The 15,599-nt window shown below is 41.9% G+C and overlaps 1 protein-coding gene across 1 annotated transcript in view; it reads left to right on the top strand.

Annotated features, from left to right (window-relative positions):
• Window positions 1–15,599, top strand: part of ZDHHC15 (zinc finger DHHC-type containing 15) — a 31,419-nt gene that overhangs the window by 8,574 nt on the left and 7,246 nt on the right. Inside the window, exons 2-9 of the mRNA XM_019521503.1 lie at window positions 3,763–3,789; window positions 6,612–6,706; window positions 7,901–8,021; window positions 10,320–10,389; window positions 10,860–10,892; window positions 12,083–12,203; window positions 14,200–14,332; window positions 15,127–15,253. Coding sequence (XP_019377048.1) covers window positions 3,763–3,789; window positions 6,612–6,706; window positions 7,901–8,021; window positions 10,320–10,389; window positions 10,860–10,892; window positions 12,083–12,203; window positions 14,200–14,332; window positions 15,127–15,253 — 727 coding nt within the window. The remainder of the gene's footprint in view (window positions 1–3,762; window positions 3,790–6,611; window positions 6,707–7,900; window positions 8,022–10,319; window positions 10,390–10,859; window positions 10,893–12,082; window positions 12,204–14,199; window positions 14,333–15,126; window positions 15,254–15,599) is intronic.

Below are 15,599 nucleotides of genomic sequence, written 5' to 3'. Positions count from 1 at the left end.
ATGCGTGGGAGCTGTGGAGGCAACTCGGGGCCGGGGGCAGAGGGTCGGGAGCAAGGGGCACTGGCAGGGCCAGGGAGCTGTTTTCTACTAAAGTATTTACTGGGTCAGGACTGGCCATCTATGTTTACAAGTGGGTTCTGGTACAAAAAAGGTTGAGAACCACTGATCTAGTCCAGTCCCCTGCTCAAGGTAGGAGCATCCTTGACTAAACTATCCCAGCCAAGTGTCTGTCTAACCTGCTCTTGAAAACTTCCAAGGATAGCGATTCCACAACTTACCTCATGAGTCTGCTCCAGTGCTTGACCACCCTCATAGTGAGAAAGTTCCTCCTAATCTCCAACCTAAATTTCCCCTGCTGCACCTTGAGGCCATTGCTCCTAATCCTGTCCTGTTCAGCACCAAAGAAAAGCTCATCTCCTTCCTCTCTGTACTTGAAGACTCCCTCCCTTCAGGTACTTGAAGACTGCTATCAAATCCCCTCTCAAGCTCCTCATTTCTAGACTAAGTAATCCTAGTTCTTTCAGCCTCTGTTCACCAGTCTTGCCTCCCAGGCTCCTAATCATTTTTGTTACTCTTTGCTGGACTCTTTCCAAACTGTCTAAATCCTTCTTGAAGTATGGAGCCCAAAACTGGGCACAGTACTCCAGGTGAGGCCTCACCAGTGCTAAATAGAGCAGAAGAATCACTTCCCTTGATTTTCAAGAGACATTCCTGTTAATACACCCCAGTACGTATTGGCTTTTTTTTTGTAATAAGAGCACACTGTTGGCTCATTCAGCTCATGATCCACTATCACCCACAGGTCCATTTCTGCAGCCCAGCCAGCCATTCCCCAGCCCATATTTATGAATGCAATTCTTCCTTCCGAAGTGTAGAACTTTGCACTTGTCCTTGTTTGACCTCATCTGATTCATTGTCGACCATTTTTTCCATCCTGTTCAGGTCATTGTGGATCCTGGCCCTGCCCTCTGGAGTATCTCTAACTCTGCCCAACTTGGCATTTTCTGTGAATTTGCTAAATGTGCACTCATCATCCTAATCATTAATTATCTCAGCTCCTGTTCTTATCTACATAATTGAAGTGGGTGGATTGTGAAGGAAAGATGCCTGCATGACAATCCTAGCACAAGCAGATTTGTCAAGGTCAAATTCCCGATGCTGTCCAGTCCATTTGCTGTGTCCCTAATCTGAAGGGGCTGTTACTGAGATGGGCAATCCATACAAGCTCTGGTGGCTCTGTATAGCTGGCCAGCAGGGGAGTTAGTGACTGGCTTTTGATTTTTGAGGGGGATTTGAGAGGGCTTTCATCCTGGCCATCCTACGTCCTTTAGATGTTAACATCTTTTAGTCACTACCACTGGATTCAAACTGTCAAACCAGAAATGGAAGACTTTTTACCTCGCTGCCAGTCCCATGAAACATCCGTTTCCCCAAGTTATGCTCTGTCAGAGATTAATTAACTACAGGCAGTCCTCGACTTAAGACTTTTCGAGTTGCAACAAATGGCACTTAGGATGTTTATAAATTGACACCCTGTTTCGACATTCTGACGTCAGTTTCGACTTTATGATGCTGGATCCGGCACCACGCCATACCAGCGTACACGTCTGCTGCATCACCTGTCTCCTTGGAGAACATCTGTCCAAACTTCCTTGGACACTTTCTTTAAGAAACAAGACAAGACTCCAGAAAAACCTGCAGTCAAGACTCCTGAGAAGACTCCAGCCAAGAACCCTTCAAAAAGTCCAGGAAAATCACCTCAAAGAAATCCTTCCAAATCAATATGATTGCTGTTTACAATATAGATACATTGTAGTACGAAATTCTGGGTTACTTCTTAGTGAAAACAGGGTATCGGGCCTTAGTTATAACATTGTTCCTATGGCAAAATCAGTTCTGAGTTGCAACGTTTCAACTCAGGACATGGTGTTCAGGAACTGATTGTGTCGTAAGTCTGAGGACCGCCTGTAAATAGAACCTAATGTGGGTAAGAGTCCTCCCTCTTCCTGGTTTGAGAAAAAAAAAAAAAAAAGGAAGATCCAAAAGGCCAAAAGAAATGGATGGACTCCCAGAAGTTAAAATATTTTAAATGAATGAGGAATAGAGTCTATGGTTTTTAGGCAGTGTTTCCTGGAATAGGAGATACCTTCACTGTATTCAGAAAAGTGATTAAATGTGGATCACGTCTGCTCAGCATTCCAGTAAAAAATATATATTTCATCTGTTTTGATAAACCTGTAGATTTGCTGCCACTGACTTTGTGTGGTGTCAAACAAGTATTTGGAACAGTTCATCTTAACTGTATAGATAGTAGTTAATTTAAACCATAATATAACCTCCTCCTTCTGATCTGGTACAAGATAATACCATCACATACCTTTATTCATAGTTTCTCCTCCAGTGTACCCTGTGGGGGTTTTTTTGAGAAGTCTCCCATTTAAGGATAGGCCTTGAACGCACCTGTGTTAACTTAGGAAAGTAAAAGTGATCACAATGCAAAAGGGTTTTTTTTACATAAGAGTTGTTTGCACAGCCATGTTCTCTGTAGCCTGATGAGTGATAGTAATCCTGTGTTGTAAGCAACCAGCTGAGGTGTAAATGCTCCTGCCATGCTGTGTTAGATTATATCTAACTATCTAACGCTACCTGATTATATGCGTAAAGTGGTCTGCAAACTCATGTACCTTCCATTTCACTTTGGCTTCCCAAAGATAGTGTTTATTTACCCTTTTATTAAAAAGTTAGCTATACATATATCTGACATATTTGTTACAGGGTTCAGATATGCCAATACTTTTGGAATTTCTTTCCAGTAAAAAAATAAATTTGGAAATGGAGGAAGAAGGAAAATTTCAGATAAAAACTCAGGTCTAAAAATTCTTGATTGAGTTTTTGGTAATGAACAAAACCCAACATTCTGGCTCATGACAGTCTTAAGAATTTACTTTTTATATTTACCATCAGTGTTAATATTTGTAGCCACTAAATGCTAGTTACAGACTGGACAGGTCTCCCTTTGCAGCTTGCCAACTTTGGCATTCCTCAGATCAGGCTGAGGATATTACTAGAGACAACACAGAGCTCTTGCCACTGTTGACCAGACAGCCACGCTTCCTTCAATCAGTACAAGTAGCTGTTGAATAGTGTTCCCCACCTCCCTGCAGGTTGGAGCAGTGGGCTCCGTAGGGCCATGGGTAGCCCAGTAGAGATGTCAAATAAAATCATTGTTTCCTGCATGTCACTCCAGAGTGCTAGTGATTGGGTTATTGGGTCAGGTACTATGTTCTCATTTTAATTTATGGAGCTGTAAGATGGAACGTATATCTCCGGACAGGAAGTGGAGCATAGGAATGAAAGCAGCTGGAGACTAGCTCCAAGCAGGCGTAGCAGTAAAGAGTGAAGATGTTATTTGGGTGGGATATTAGAGGAGCCCTGTTTAGCTTGCAGGTATCGAGTTAATTGGGACCTCCAAGAAAAATTGTGTTTTGTGCAAATGGAAAATATGGCATAACTAAGGCGCTTGTATGTTTTATTATGGAGACTGTTTGAGTGAATAAATTTTAAAAAAAGTTGCTTACCAGCTGTACATTAATGTTTGATTGAGTTTATCTTTAATGATAAAATACATGATCATTTTTATTAGCCTTTCAGCTTGAATTTGCTTCCTTTTTAATTTCCATTTTGTTTTAACAAAGATTATACAGCAAACATAAATCTCAGAGCAGTCTCTAAACATACATTTGTTTTCTTTCTTTTATTCAGTGACTCTGACCAACCCTGTGGAAAGAGGTAAGTGAATCTTATCCAAGACCTTGACATGTGGTCTTTATTTCTAAAAGCACATGAACATCTATTTAAAATAAACCCCAACAGTTGAAAATCAGCTTTGTGTATTTATATGTGTGCAGCTGTCACAGGGGAGGGGTGAAGGGCAGCGTGAACTAAAGTGTCAAATATTAGACTGCTTCAGTTCATTTGAAAACAAACAATTCCATACTCCAGCAAACTTCACAAATGAGATTTTCCTAGAATTCCATTCAGTTCTCATTCTCCACCAATATTTCCTTATCCTTTGTTTTGGATTACAGAGAGGTATACAGAACCCATCAGTACAAGTATTCTCGCCTCTGCATAGAGAAAACTTGTTAGATGTGGATATCGTCTGTTTATTCTTAAAGCAAGTAGAGGCTTCCCCCATGGCCTACGGACAGTCAGACACATGCACACACACTGTTCTGCTGAAGGTCTTTAAGGTTTTTCTATTTAAAAAATCCTTTCTAATTGGTATGTCAGTCTCTGGCCTCATTTACTTTTTTCATCGCTCTCTGGAGACTTCCATTTTAAGGCCACTTGTGATGTTTCTTTTTAAATAGCTCTGTTTCACCCAAGACCACGACACACCGTATGTAGGCCAATGAATGGTAATGATTTCTGGTTGCTACCAGTCTGGATGAATTAGGACCAGTGACCTAGAAACAAAAGAGTTTTTGTCCCATTGTCACTGGCTTGCACCTTCTGTAAATTCATTTGGTAATGTGGAAGTTTATTCTCAGAGAAATTGTTTTGATGTTGCAGAAACTGGCTGTTGGGGTCACTGAATGAATCAGGCAAGAGGAGCAATCTTATCTGATTAGACAGAGGTATAGTTGGTACAAGCAGGTAATGAGCCAAATTCTGGCCCTGAGGAAGGGAGTCAGTGGGACTTTTGCCATTTGGACCGTTGTGCCCAGATTCTGCCTCCTGCTGCATGCCCTTTTGTAATGGCCTGATTGAGTGAAGGGGCTGGAATCTGGCACTGTATCAGTTAATGTCAGGGAGTTCCCAAGAGAGACAACCAGCATAGGCAGCTCCCATTCTGACTTCCCCCTTGAGCCTGGCACAGAGACTGGGGAGGAATAGCTCTCGCTATCTTCAGCTGGCACTGTCCCTTGAGAACCCTGGCCAGCTGGCACACATTAAAAATATGCCTCTAGGGCAACTCCTCTCCATCTCCAGTAACCAGATCCTCTTAACAACAAATAGCTGCCCCTATATGAAATGGTCACAAAGGAAGTATATCCACTATGGCAATAGGTTTGTGACCCTCTAACAAAACAGATATTCTTTGTAAAATCTGCACCTGAATCTTCACAATCGTTCAGATCCCCTCCTTCCCGCAAAAGACTTTATACCACCTTACCAGCAGAACAGAACCTGCAGGAAGCATGCTCTCCTTAAATGCTAGGTGAAGAATGACTGAATGACATTTAAAAATCAGTACCCCCTCCTGAAGGGGGTTTGCGGCTGTTCTTTAGTGCATGGTTTCCTCCTTGGGTCATGGAGAATTTGGATCTGCAATTCCATTACTTTGCAGAGGCAAGTTTCTTAACTAGCTTACAACTGCTTTGCACTGTCATGGTAGACATTCTCTGTTGCTGTCAGTTAGATTCTGGGAAAACTCAGGGAAATTTTCTAAGTGGAAGGGGTTGTAAAGTTACTGTTTTATTTCACAGGGAAAGGAAAACAAGCATTTGGGGCCACAACAGCCTCTAAGAACTTCTCTATGTCTCTAGTCTGGCAACACAGTCCTAATTAATACACAACACAGTCCTAATTAATACAGAAATACCATGCATAGTACTGGTGTACGGAAGTTACCTATATCCTTTTGAAATATATAATGAATGATGCACAGGAAACTATCACTAATGTATCTAGGCTGACATACTGCTAACAGCCAGTTGCCAGCGTTGACTGTGTCAGGGAGAGATGTAACCTCACATAAAAACAGAGAGAGAATGGTCTTGGGGGTAAGAGGCATGACTGGAAGTCAGGTGATTTAAGTTCCGTTTCCAGCTTTGCAATAGATTCCTCATGCATAATTTAAAAAAAAAAGCCCTCAGAAAATTACCATAGTCCAGAAGTACACTTCAAACAAAAACTCAGGAGGACAATGAGTTACCCTGTGGTAGATAATTTGATGAATCACATAGGAAGGGCCTGAAGTGTGCATGCGACTTTTACATTAGTGAATCCATAAAATAGGTATAAGGATGCAGGATTTGATTCAAAAGCGCCTCATTCCTCTTGTGGTTGTTGTATCCCTCTGTTAGAATTGTTCAAAATAAAGGTAGGGGACGGCACTCACATCACTGCTGTTTACATAGCATGCTTAAAACAGGGCTCTCAAGTCACTGCAGATGTAGCACTAATCAATATTGTGGTGGCTTTTGAGCATCAAAAAGAATGCTCAAGTGCTTTGTACAGTGCATGGAAAACTGCCCTGTGGCCTGCTTTCCCTCCCCCTATGCCTTATTTCTTGCTCCTCCAAAAGTAAGTCACTTCATATATTGAAATAGGATTGCACCAAATCATCTAGGCTTTCATGAAGTCATGGTGTGCCAGGCACCCTGCCTTGCTTCTCTTTCTCAGTAACCACGAAGACATAGTTTTGCCTGCCTGCTTAAAAGACTATTCACATGGACTAAGAGAGACGTCCTAGTACGTTTGTTTTTTTCCTCTGTCATGAAATGCATGAGGAGCACATCTGTTTTTAAAGTGAAGTACCATAAGTGATGAAAACCATAGCCTGACCTGTGCTTACAAGTCCTTATTCTTGTCTTCTCCTCTAGTGGTCTACCTCGCAGTATTCCATGTCATCTTTGTGCTCTTTGTGTGGACATACTGGAAGTCTATTTTTACTCTCCCAATGCAGCCAGATAAAAAGGTAAGAACTGAGAATTTTTCACGCACTGCAAATCTAAGGCCAGATGAAAGTGAAGGCATTAAAAGGAGAACTTTTTGTTGCCCAAGGCAAATTATCTGTCTTCCTGAATAGATGGAAAGTTGTCCATAAACAGGGAAGTTTAACTATTCTGAAAATCATTTAAATTCTACTGCCTGAGGAGTTTAAATCAGACATGGTATTACTTTAAAGCTGTCTTTTCAGGTAGCTCAGATGCTAACAGGATTTAAAATTGTTGAGGATAAAGGTATTTATGATCATTAACTTACATACTTATAGCTTCTTTGATCTCCAAGCATTTATCAAATTGAGCCAAACCCTGGGGACTTTACACCATCTGGCTTCCTTGGAGGAGTACCGTGAGAGTTCTGCTTGATGAAGGACTTGTCTTCTATATTCAGAGCTCGATGAGTCCTTGCCTCCCTGCCTTCATAGAAGCCATTACTCGGAGTAGAGCACAGGTCTCCTGAACAGCAGCACTGTTGCACTGCTAGTGCCATATTAAGATTCCCTCCCAAATTAAAGGACCTGGTGTGCTTGGTTATTGGGTGTGGGGTCCAGCTAGATTCCTCCCTGGTTCTAATGCTGGCCGCTCTTACCTCTTCTGGAAGCTGGCTGCAGGCTGGGGCAGATACCAAAGCTCTTCCAGCTCTGAGCAAGTCACTTTACCTTTTTTGTGCTTTACAAAATTTACAAAACACCTGCTTCAGAAGGAGGTGATTAAGGCAGGCAACTTAATGTTTGTGCAGCACTTGTTCGGGCCAAAGTCTGACCACAATTACAGAGATGCACTTTTATGTCAGCCATGATTTTTAACTAATGTAATTGAGAACAGCGTCTAGCTCGGAACATGCCTGGTAAGTGCTGCTATTATCATCATTGCTATTATTATTTTTGTCTGAATGTCTGAAGCAGCAAGTAGTAGTGAAATTAATCTATTATTCTGTGACCTTCCCTTCAGTTTTGTGTCTCCCAGCAGTTAGTCTCCCTGCGTTCTGTCTGTCCGCCACTAATTATTTGTCTGTTTATCTTGTAAGCAAAAGCACTTTCATGTCAGATTAATGTTTGTGCTTTGAAAGGAGTGGGAGGATAATAATTATTCCAACCAGCCCTGGATTTTAAATACTACCTCCGCTACACTTGGGTAATTGGTTTTCTCATCACTTCTGCTCCTAGTTCCATATCTCCTACACTGACAAAGAACGCTATGAAAATGAAGAGAGGCCGGAGGTGCAGAGGCAGATTCTTGCTGAAATTGCAAGGAAGCTGCCAGTGTACACGAGAACGGGGAATGGAGGTCAGCTCAGCAAAGGGCTTTGTTGAAGCAAATCTAATCAGTCAAGCTAAGTAGCATGTACTGGCAATCCAGCTTATTTTGCAGAGTCACCGAACCTTCCCAGTGCCAGGGCGTCCCACTAAAGGATTTCTGTGCTAATGCTGAGGAAATATTATTAGTGTAAAAGGATTTTTCTCCTGTCTTCCCTCCTCTAATCTTTTTTGATTGGGGGGAAAGAAAAAGGTTCCTTGGATACTTATTCCATTTGTAAGTGGAGTCCCAGCTGTTTTGAAGCATTAGGTTGTCCTCTTTGTTATATGTCAAGGGTGGAGAACGTGGTTGGGTCCCCAAATGTATATTTGGTAGTGTCCCATAGCCTTTTTTTAATTAAATGGGGTTTGACCTTGATGAAGACATGGTTCAATAAATAGGTTATCCCCCATGGACCTGCTCTGCAGTCATTTGCACTTTGCCTTCTTGTTGAAGTCTCCAGGGCTTCCAAATTTGGAATGGCGACAGGTTTTAATGCTGTGTATTTTCATTAGTCAGGCATTTGATGTAAGCCACTATTGTCCTGGCAGCACAGCATTTTCAAGGCCACAGTGCAAATGGAGAGACAGGGATATGTATGCAGATATCCAGGGTGGATCCAGAGAGAGCACAGTGGCGTGGTTACACCCCGCTTTTGGATTGGAGTGTGCTACTGGAGCCTCTGGGCACTTTAAGTCCCTAAAGCAAATGGGAAACCTTTCTTCTTTCCCTTTTGTGCTCAAGAATGCATTTCCCTCCCTTTTCCTCTCCCCCAGTGCCTTTCCCCACTAACATAGGGCTAGGGAAGCACCAGAGCCATTCCTGCTTGTTGCCCAGGGGCCGCTTAACTGGGAATGGGGACGACGGCAGCATGGAGGTTCCGCTTCCCTGTGCTGTGACCTGGCAGGGTGGTGGGAACTACTGTTCTGACAGGCTGTTTCCGTTGTCCCCTACCCAGATGAGACCCAGTCCCCACTCAGCCCATATGGCTGTGGAGCATCCCTACCAGGAGGGAAGGTAGAATGATAGGGGGAAGTGGAGAGGCTTGCTTCTGAGCAAGAAAGGGCGGGGAGGGATTTTCATCTGCTTTAGGGACTTAGGGTCATGTTACATGGTAATTTTGGGTGGCTCCTGGGGCTCTTAACCCCTGAGTTGTCCACACCTGAACACCTTAAAGTGGTCTTAAACTCATATGTGGCTTAAAGTTACACCACACCAAGGCAGGATTATCTCTGATTTGTACTACCCAGCTCCTGTTCCATTAAGGCAAAGGTTCCCTTGGGCTGTGGCCCGGTGGTGGGCCACGAAGTGTTGGCTGTCGGTCCGCAGGAGGTTTGGCTGCCAGACCAGAAGTGACTGTGGACCAGCAAACCATGGACTGGAAGTGACTGGCATACTGTGGACCAGCAGCCAACCCTTTCCAATCCTTTTTTATACGAAGTATAAAAAAGGGTTAGCTATCAGTCTGCAGCACACCAGTCACTTCCAGCCTGCGGTTTGCCGGTCCACGGTCACTTCCGGTCCCAGGTTTGCCGGTCTGCTATCTAAAAAGGTTGGGAACCACTGCATTAAGGTGTGACCACTCCCCACAGATGAGCTACCCAAGTTGAAGTCCTTCAGTGTCCCAGGATCTCTCACATCTCTCCACCCCACTCCCATCCCTAGAGCAGAGATAGAAGCCTGTCCTGGTTCACCAGCCCACTAGTGGCAACTCACAGCTACAGCTCCTGGTCCTCCCCGGCTCACCAGGCCTCTAGTGGCAAGTCACAGCCGTGCAGGTGGGGGACAGTCAGAGAAAATTTCTAGACTAAAGCTGCGACTGCTTCAGACTCAAGCCAGCACTAGCACTGATCAGCATTTGTGCAGCTCACAGTGTAAGCTTACAGAAGTCCCAAAAGGCTACCACAGAGCTGTTTGCCTACACTAGTGGGAGCAGAGAAGGCTGGTTGCAGGAGTGCAGCCACCCCTGCAGTGTGGGTTGCTGTTCCCTGTGGGAAATCCTGGATTCACCCCTGCATATATCCATCTCTTTTGACTAGCATTAAGCTGGTTATATACTTCAGAGAAAACTCCTGCCCCAAAGCCAGTTCTTAAGCAGTGGTTCAGAATTCTGCCATCTGTTTTCCAGCTTGGCAGCCAAAATCAACGTTAAACACACCCAGCTTGTAAAGCAGGAGAGGATCGCAATGATAAGAGGAAAATGTAAATGGCGAGGACAGAATACTAAGTGTTCTTTTTGGCTTCTTGTGTAACACAATCCAGTGCTAATATTTTTGTGTTTAATTTCAGCCATTCGATTCTGTGATAGATGCCAGCTGATCAAACCTGATCGTTGCCACCACTGTTCTGTTTGTGCTATGTGAGTTACTGGCTTGTTTTTTACTCTAATGTCAGCATTGACCACAAAAAATGACTGGCTCCCACGTGTGTAGTTATACATATGGAGGTATCCAAAGAACAGCCAAACACTAAGGGAAAGATTTTCAGAGGGCTTCTGTTGGGTCTTCACCTTGAATTTTTGTACATGCATGGGCCAGCACCTTAATGCAAACACCTGCATGCATAAGTCTTAGTATTAGCACCCACAAGACTTTTTGTCCCCCTTATAGGAGTGTAGTATTTTATACCTTTTCCCACATGGGGAGTCAGGTGATAGAAGGAATCTGTCTAATGCAAGTTCCACTGAACAGACAAATATTAGTAAATTCAGTTTTTTTAATGCGTTAAAAAATCTGAAGAAGACTTTGTTGCTGATCTGCAAATGATGGTTAAGTACAGAACATAGGTCTTACCTTCTTTGCTTCCCTTTTTCTTTATGTCTTCCTGCAGATGTGTGCTGAAAATGGATCATCATTGCCCATGGTATGTCCTGGAAACTGGTTTGTAGATTTTTTTTGAAAGTAAAGACTGTTTAAACATCTTTGTCTTTAACAGCATGTTTGCATGCCCCTTCCATTCACGAATGCTGCATGTAACTCCTGGTGTGTCTGTCACGGTATGAAATGGTCATATTGTGAAGTTGTCCACAGCATATAATATTTCAAAGTGACAGATCAAGAACATTCTTGTTAACTGTGTTTAAGAAGTGTTTGTATTGACACAGTTTAAATAACAAATTAACTTCTTTGATTATTGCCCAGGTTTTCAAAGGGGCCTTGACCCGACCTTTAATTTTATGTATGTAATCAGTCAGGGATATAACCAGTAGTTGATCCCACCAATTGTGTGTGTGTGTTTATACACTTAAAAATCCCTTTTGGAGAGTGGCTGTATAGATTTGTATTCTAGAACTGGCTGGTTGAGATTTTTGAATTGTTGCTATTTGATTTCTCAAACTCTGCTGCTCTCTTCCTTTTTTCCAAAAGGGAGACTTCAGGAACCAGAGACAACATAGACACAGGCATGAAGCAGAACCACAGATTTTTATTCCCAAATTTAGGGAGTGTTTCAAATCTGAACTCCAACCCAGATGTGAGACCTGACCTTTTCTCCCCACTGTTTTGCACCTTTTTGAGGTCATTTATACCTCTATAAAGTGGCCATAAAGATGCTTCCATTAATGTGAGCAGAGAATTATACTGCACTAACATTTAGCATTTACTTGGCTGTATATATGCAGGTAACTCGACATGGTACAAATCACTGTGAACCAAGCCCCTGTACTTTACAAGTGGTCCATACAAGCAAAATTAGGATCCCGATCGGAATACATTCAGTTTTGGGTTTTTCAACACCAAACACAACTCTAAATTTTGCAGGTTAAGCCTGCCTATGTGCCAAACCAACGTTGTAGGCAAACTGAGAAAACCAAGTCTTTTGATATTTAAAAAATTTGTTTTTGCTAAGTGTAAATTTTGCCTGCAGGTAGGATACAAAAGTTAAACAAGAACAGAATTATGTTCAACTATTACCACTAAGGGGAACTGTTTATTGAACATGCTATTTTGTTTAATCAAACACCTTTAAAGAATAATAGAAAAAAATTAATATTCCTTGTATTTGAACCATGTTGCTGTACATATCCTGATTTCAACTTTGCTTTTATTCTCTAGGGTGAATAACTGCATTGGATTTTCTAACTACAAATTCTTTCTACTGTTCTTAGCGTATTCTTTGTTGTATTGCTTGTATATTGCTGCAACAGTCTTCAAGTATTTCATTAAGTATTGGACAGTAAGTTTTGGAATCTGGTTACTTCTATTTATTTTATAACTCTTACTGGAGTTTTATGTGGTCCTGTGGTACCCGTTTACTTTCACCCTATGGAAAGAGACTCTGGATTTCAGCAATAGGGTGTTTTCTCCAAAGTCTATATGGGAGTGTTACTCCCACTGTGACTCAGACATGCAAAATTGGAAGGGGAAACAGGAATTTCAGACCAGAAGCTTGGCTCACAAAGCCATGCTTTCTGAAAAATAAGTTTAGGTATCTTTTAACAAGACATATATATGTAGTTCAAAATCACTTGAAGGTAATGGAGGTCAGACGCCTCTTGACTAGAAATAGATCACCAAGATGAAATGTAGTTCAGAATCGGCGTATCACGGTGGTCATAATGTACATTGGACCTTATTCTGCTCACTTACGGATCAGGAATCACTCCACTGAAGCCAATGCACTTACAGAAGTGAAACCAGTGAATAAAAACCAGGGCCTCAGGTTTCAACAGTACAGTGATACATCCAAAATCCAAATGCTAACTGCTTTTGGGAAATATTGCACAATCATACAGTGTCATCACTGGGAGTGTCTTTGCTGATTGGGGGATAATTTGTCTTCTGGGTAGAATTTCCTGGGTCACTGGCACTGAATGCTAATGAAGTGGCTGCTTGAAAACCACTTAAATATTTTCACTGTTGTTACAGGGAATTCCTAAGTGGGGTGGGTTTGTTGTTTTTTTTACCAGTTATATTGTTTCCTGTAATATCCAGACTCACTTTCCCAGCCTTGCTGTTGTGGGTCAAGTCTAACACGCTAAGGGGCAGACAAAGAGGATACACAGTACTTTAGTGTTGTTCATTTATTACTGTGTCTAGTGCTCTCCATAAACTTAGTTCCTGCAGTACACCTGCCCTCTTCCTAGCTGCTCTGAGAACTAATATAAAAAGCTGTATCCTGCTATTGATCTACATGCATTGATTGTAAGATACAGTGTTTTCAGAAACTGCTTTGACCTTCAGTGTCTCCTTACTGTCTTCCTTTCCTGACTTAAAAGTTGATTGAAATACTGAGTGTTACTTTTAAATTCTAATTAGTTTAGACAGAGGTAGTGTCAGCTGATAGTTACAATGGGAGACCAGGCCTCCAGACTCTTGGTTTCTAGTCTCTGTGGTGCTGCTGATGCACTGTGTGATGCTGGTCAAGTCACTTAGCCTCTCCGTACCTTAGCTTAGTCATTTTTTAATTGATGTACTGAACAAAACTTCTGACCCAAACACCCCTAAGGTTGCTCTGCATACTGAGGAAGACTCAGGGACTATAAATACAGTTTAGTGCATGAGGCACATGCAGTTGGGCAGACTGTTGCCCTACTGCATACGTATTCACTTCCAAGAGTCAGGAAAAGCCTGTCTCTGAGCTGTTTGGGCTGGAGGACCTCTTAGGCATTTAGCTCCTCTGTTTTAGGGTGAAAGCATTTCAGCCACCTGTAAGATTCTGCTTAGCTTAGATTCACTGTGAAGTGAGCTGTCCCCAGGACTTAGTGTACTTCAGGGTTGTTGTTATCAAGAAGGAGTTCAGATTTCTTGATTTTTCTTAAGTTGGAAGGTAGCCATTGGAAAAGGTGCAGTGAGTTAATGTGCATCCAGGAAAACATGAAGATTAAAGAAAATTCAGCAGAATGCGAACAGGCTTTCAAAGAGCTTGTCATTGCCTGCCAAATGCACCGTGGGCATAAGACGTGCTTCTGATGCCCATATGGGAAACTGTGAACAAACTGGACCTGTTCCATTAAAAAAATAAGTAGCAAAATCCCAGAAGTGGAGAAAAGTCTGCCTGTCTCCTCTTTGTCTTGTGCTTTGTAGCAAGTCAAAAATTTTACATTTTTAAATGTGAAAGTCTAAAAACCCCATATTATGTTTATTAGATATAGTGGAACATTTAACCTATCAAGGAACAATTTCTTTCTCAATTTTTCTTGCCATTTATGCCCTTTTGCTTTCCTTCCCAGGGTGAATTGACTAATGGACGTTCAAAGTTCCATGTGCTTTTCCTTCTTTTTGTGGCAGTCATGTTTTTTGTAAGCCTGATGTTTCTCTTCGGCTACCACTGCTGGCTCATCAGTAGAAATAGGTCTACTTTGGGTAAGACTTTGTGTTCACCATGAAATAGTGTTATAAAAAAGAAAGAGGTTTGCTGTTCACCTCAAGGTATTCCAACAAATATAACAGAAAACATTTAATTTTGAATGCATGCCATTGGAGGTTTTCTCCGTCATTGAAAACAGCATTTTTTAGTTTGTATAGTAAAAATTTCATTAGGGACACTGGAAATGGTTAGATACATGAATTGATGATGTTCATTCTGAATTTTGGGGGCTTAAACAAGTACATTTTTATTGGTTCTTGGGTTATTCTGTGTGATTTATTTGCAAAATTAAATGAATGCCCTCCATTTTAAGATACTGGAACAACCACATTTTCTTACATACAACATAAATCTTTCACCCAAAAAACTTATTGGAAATGGGAGTGTGCTTTGTATGCAAGAAATATGGTAAGAGTCATTTTTGCTATTCATCAGCTAAAACTGAGTAAACTCTGCAGTGATCCACCGAGAACAGAAGAGTCAGCAGGCTTGGCTTCCTAGCTGCTGCTACCCATTCAGTTACTTGCTACAAGGAAGGATCTTTTATCCTTTCAAAAACAAGATGCATAATATATTCTGGAGTGTGCTGTCTGTGAGAGAATACTGTAATCAAAAGATTCATAGGCTTATTATCTCCATGTTCACTCCTGTAACCATCCACAATGTTCCATGACATAATGTGTTTAATTGTTTAATGTGCCCATGGTATCTGCAAAGTAAATGTTACTGCCATGCATCAATAATGTTTGGTTCTTTCATTTTTTTTTCCTATAATTGAATCTGTCCATAGAGGCCTTCTCAGCTCCAGTGTTTCAAAATGGTCCAGATAAAAATGGATTCAATCTGGGCTTCGTAAAGAATCTCCAGCAAGTGTTTGGAGAGGAAAAAAAGCTGTGGCTGTTCCCAATTGTTTCAAGGTAAGTGATGGTTCAAGAGGCCAATGCTATGAATGGAAGGCCAAATCCAGATCCCTGGGCTCAGCCTGTTCATACCAGTTCTGTACAGTGGAGTTTTGCCAGAGTCAGGAGTGGCTGATATTTTCCCATGTGGCACTGAGAGGTAGCAAAGGAACCACCCCTAAGCACTTGCTGTAGCTTCATCTGCTGTACCTACACCCACTGCAAAATGGTTATATATAGTTGGAGATCCACCAACAAGCATCCTTGCCTTATCCCTTCAAAGCCTTCTGTGCACAAAGATGATTGAAGCCACTGTGGAGCACATTTCCTGGGGTACAGAGGGTCCACACCTTCCGTATGGACT

Source organism: Gavialis gangeticus, unplaced genomic scaffold, assembly GCF_001723915.1.
Source record: "Gavialis gangeticus isolate Ggan-Ray unplaced genomic scaffold, GavGan_comp1, whole genome shotgun sequence".
NCBI classification, from domain to species: Eukaryota; Metazoa; Chordata; order Crocodylia; family Gavialidae; genus Gavialis; species Gavialis gangeticus.
The sequence above is the reverse complement of the archived record's forward strand: the minus strand, read 5'-3'. Positions and strand labels throughout refer to the sequence as shown.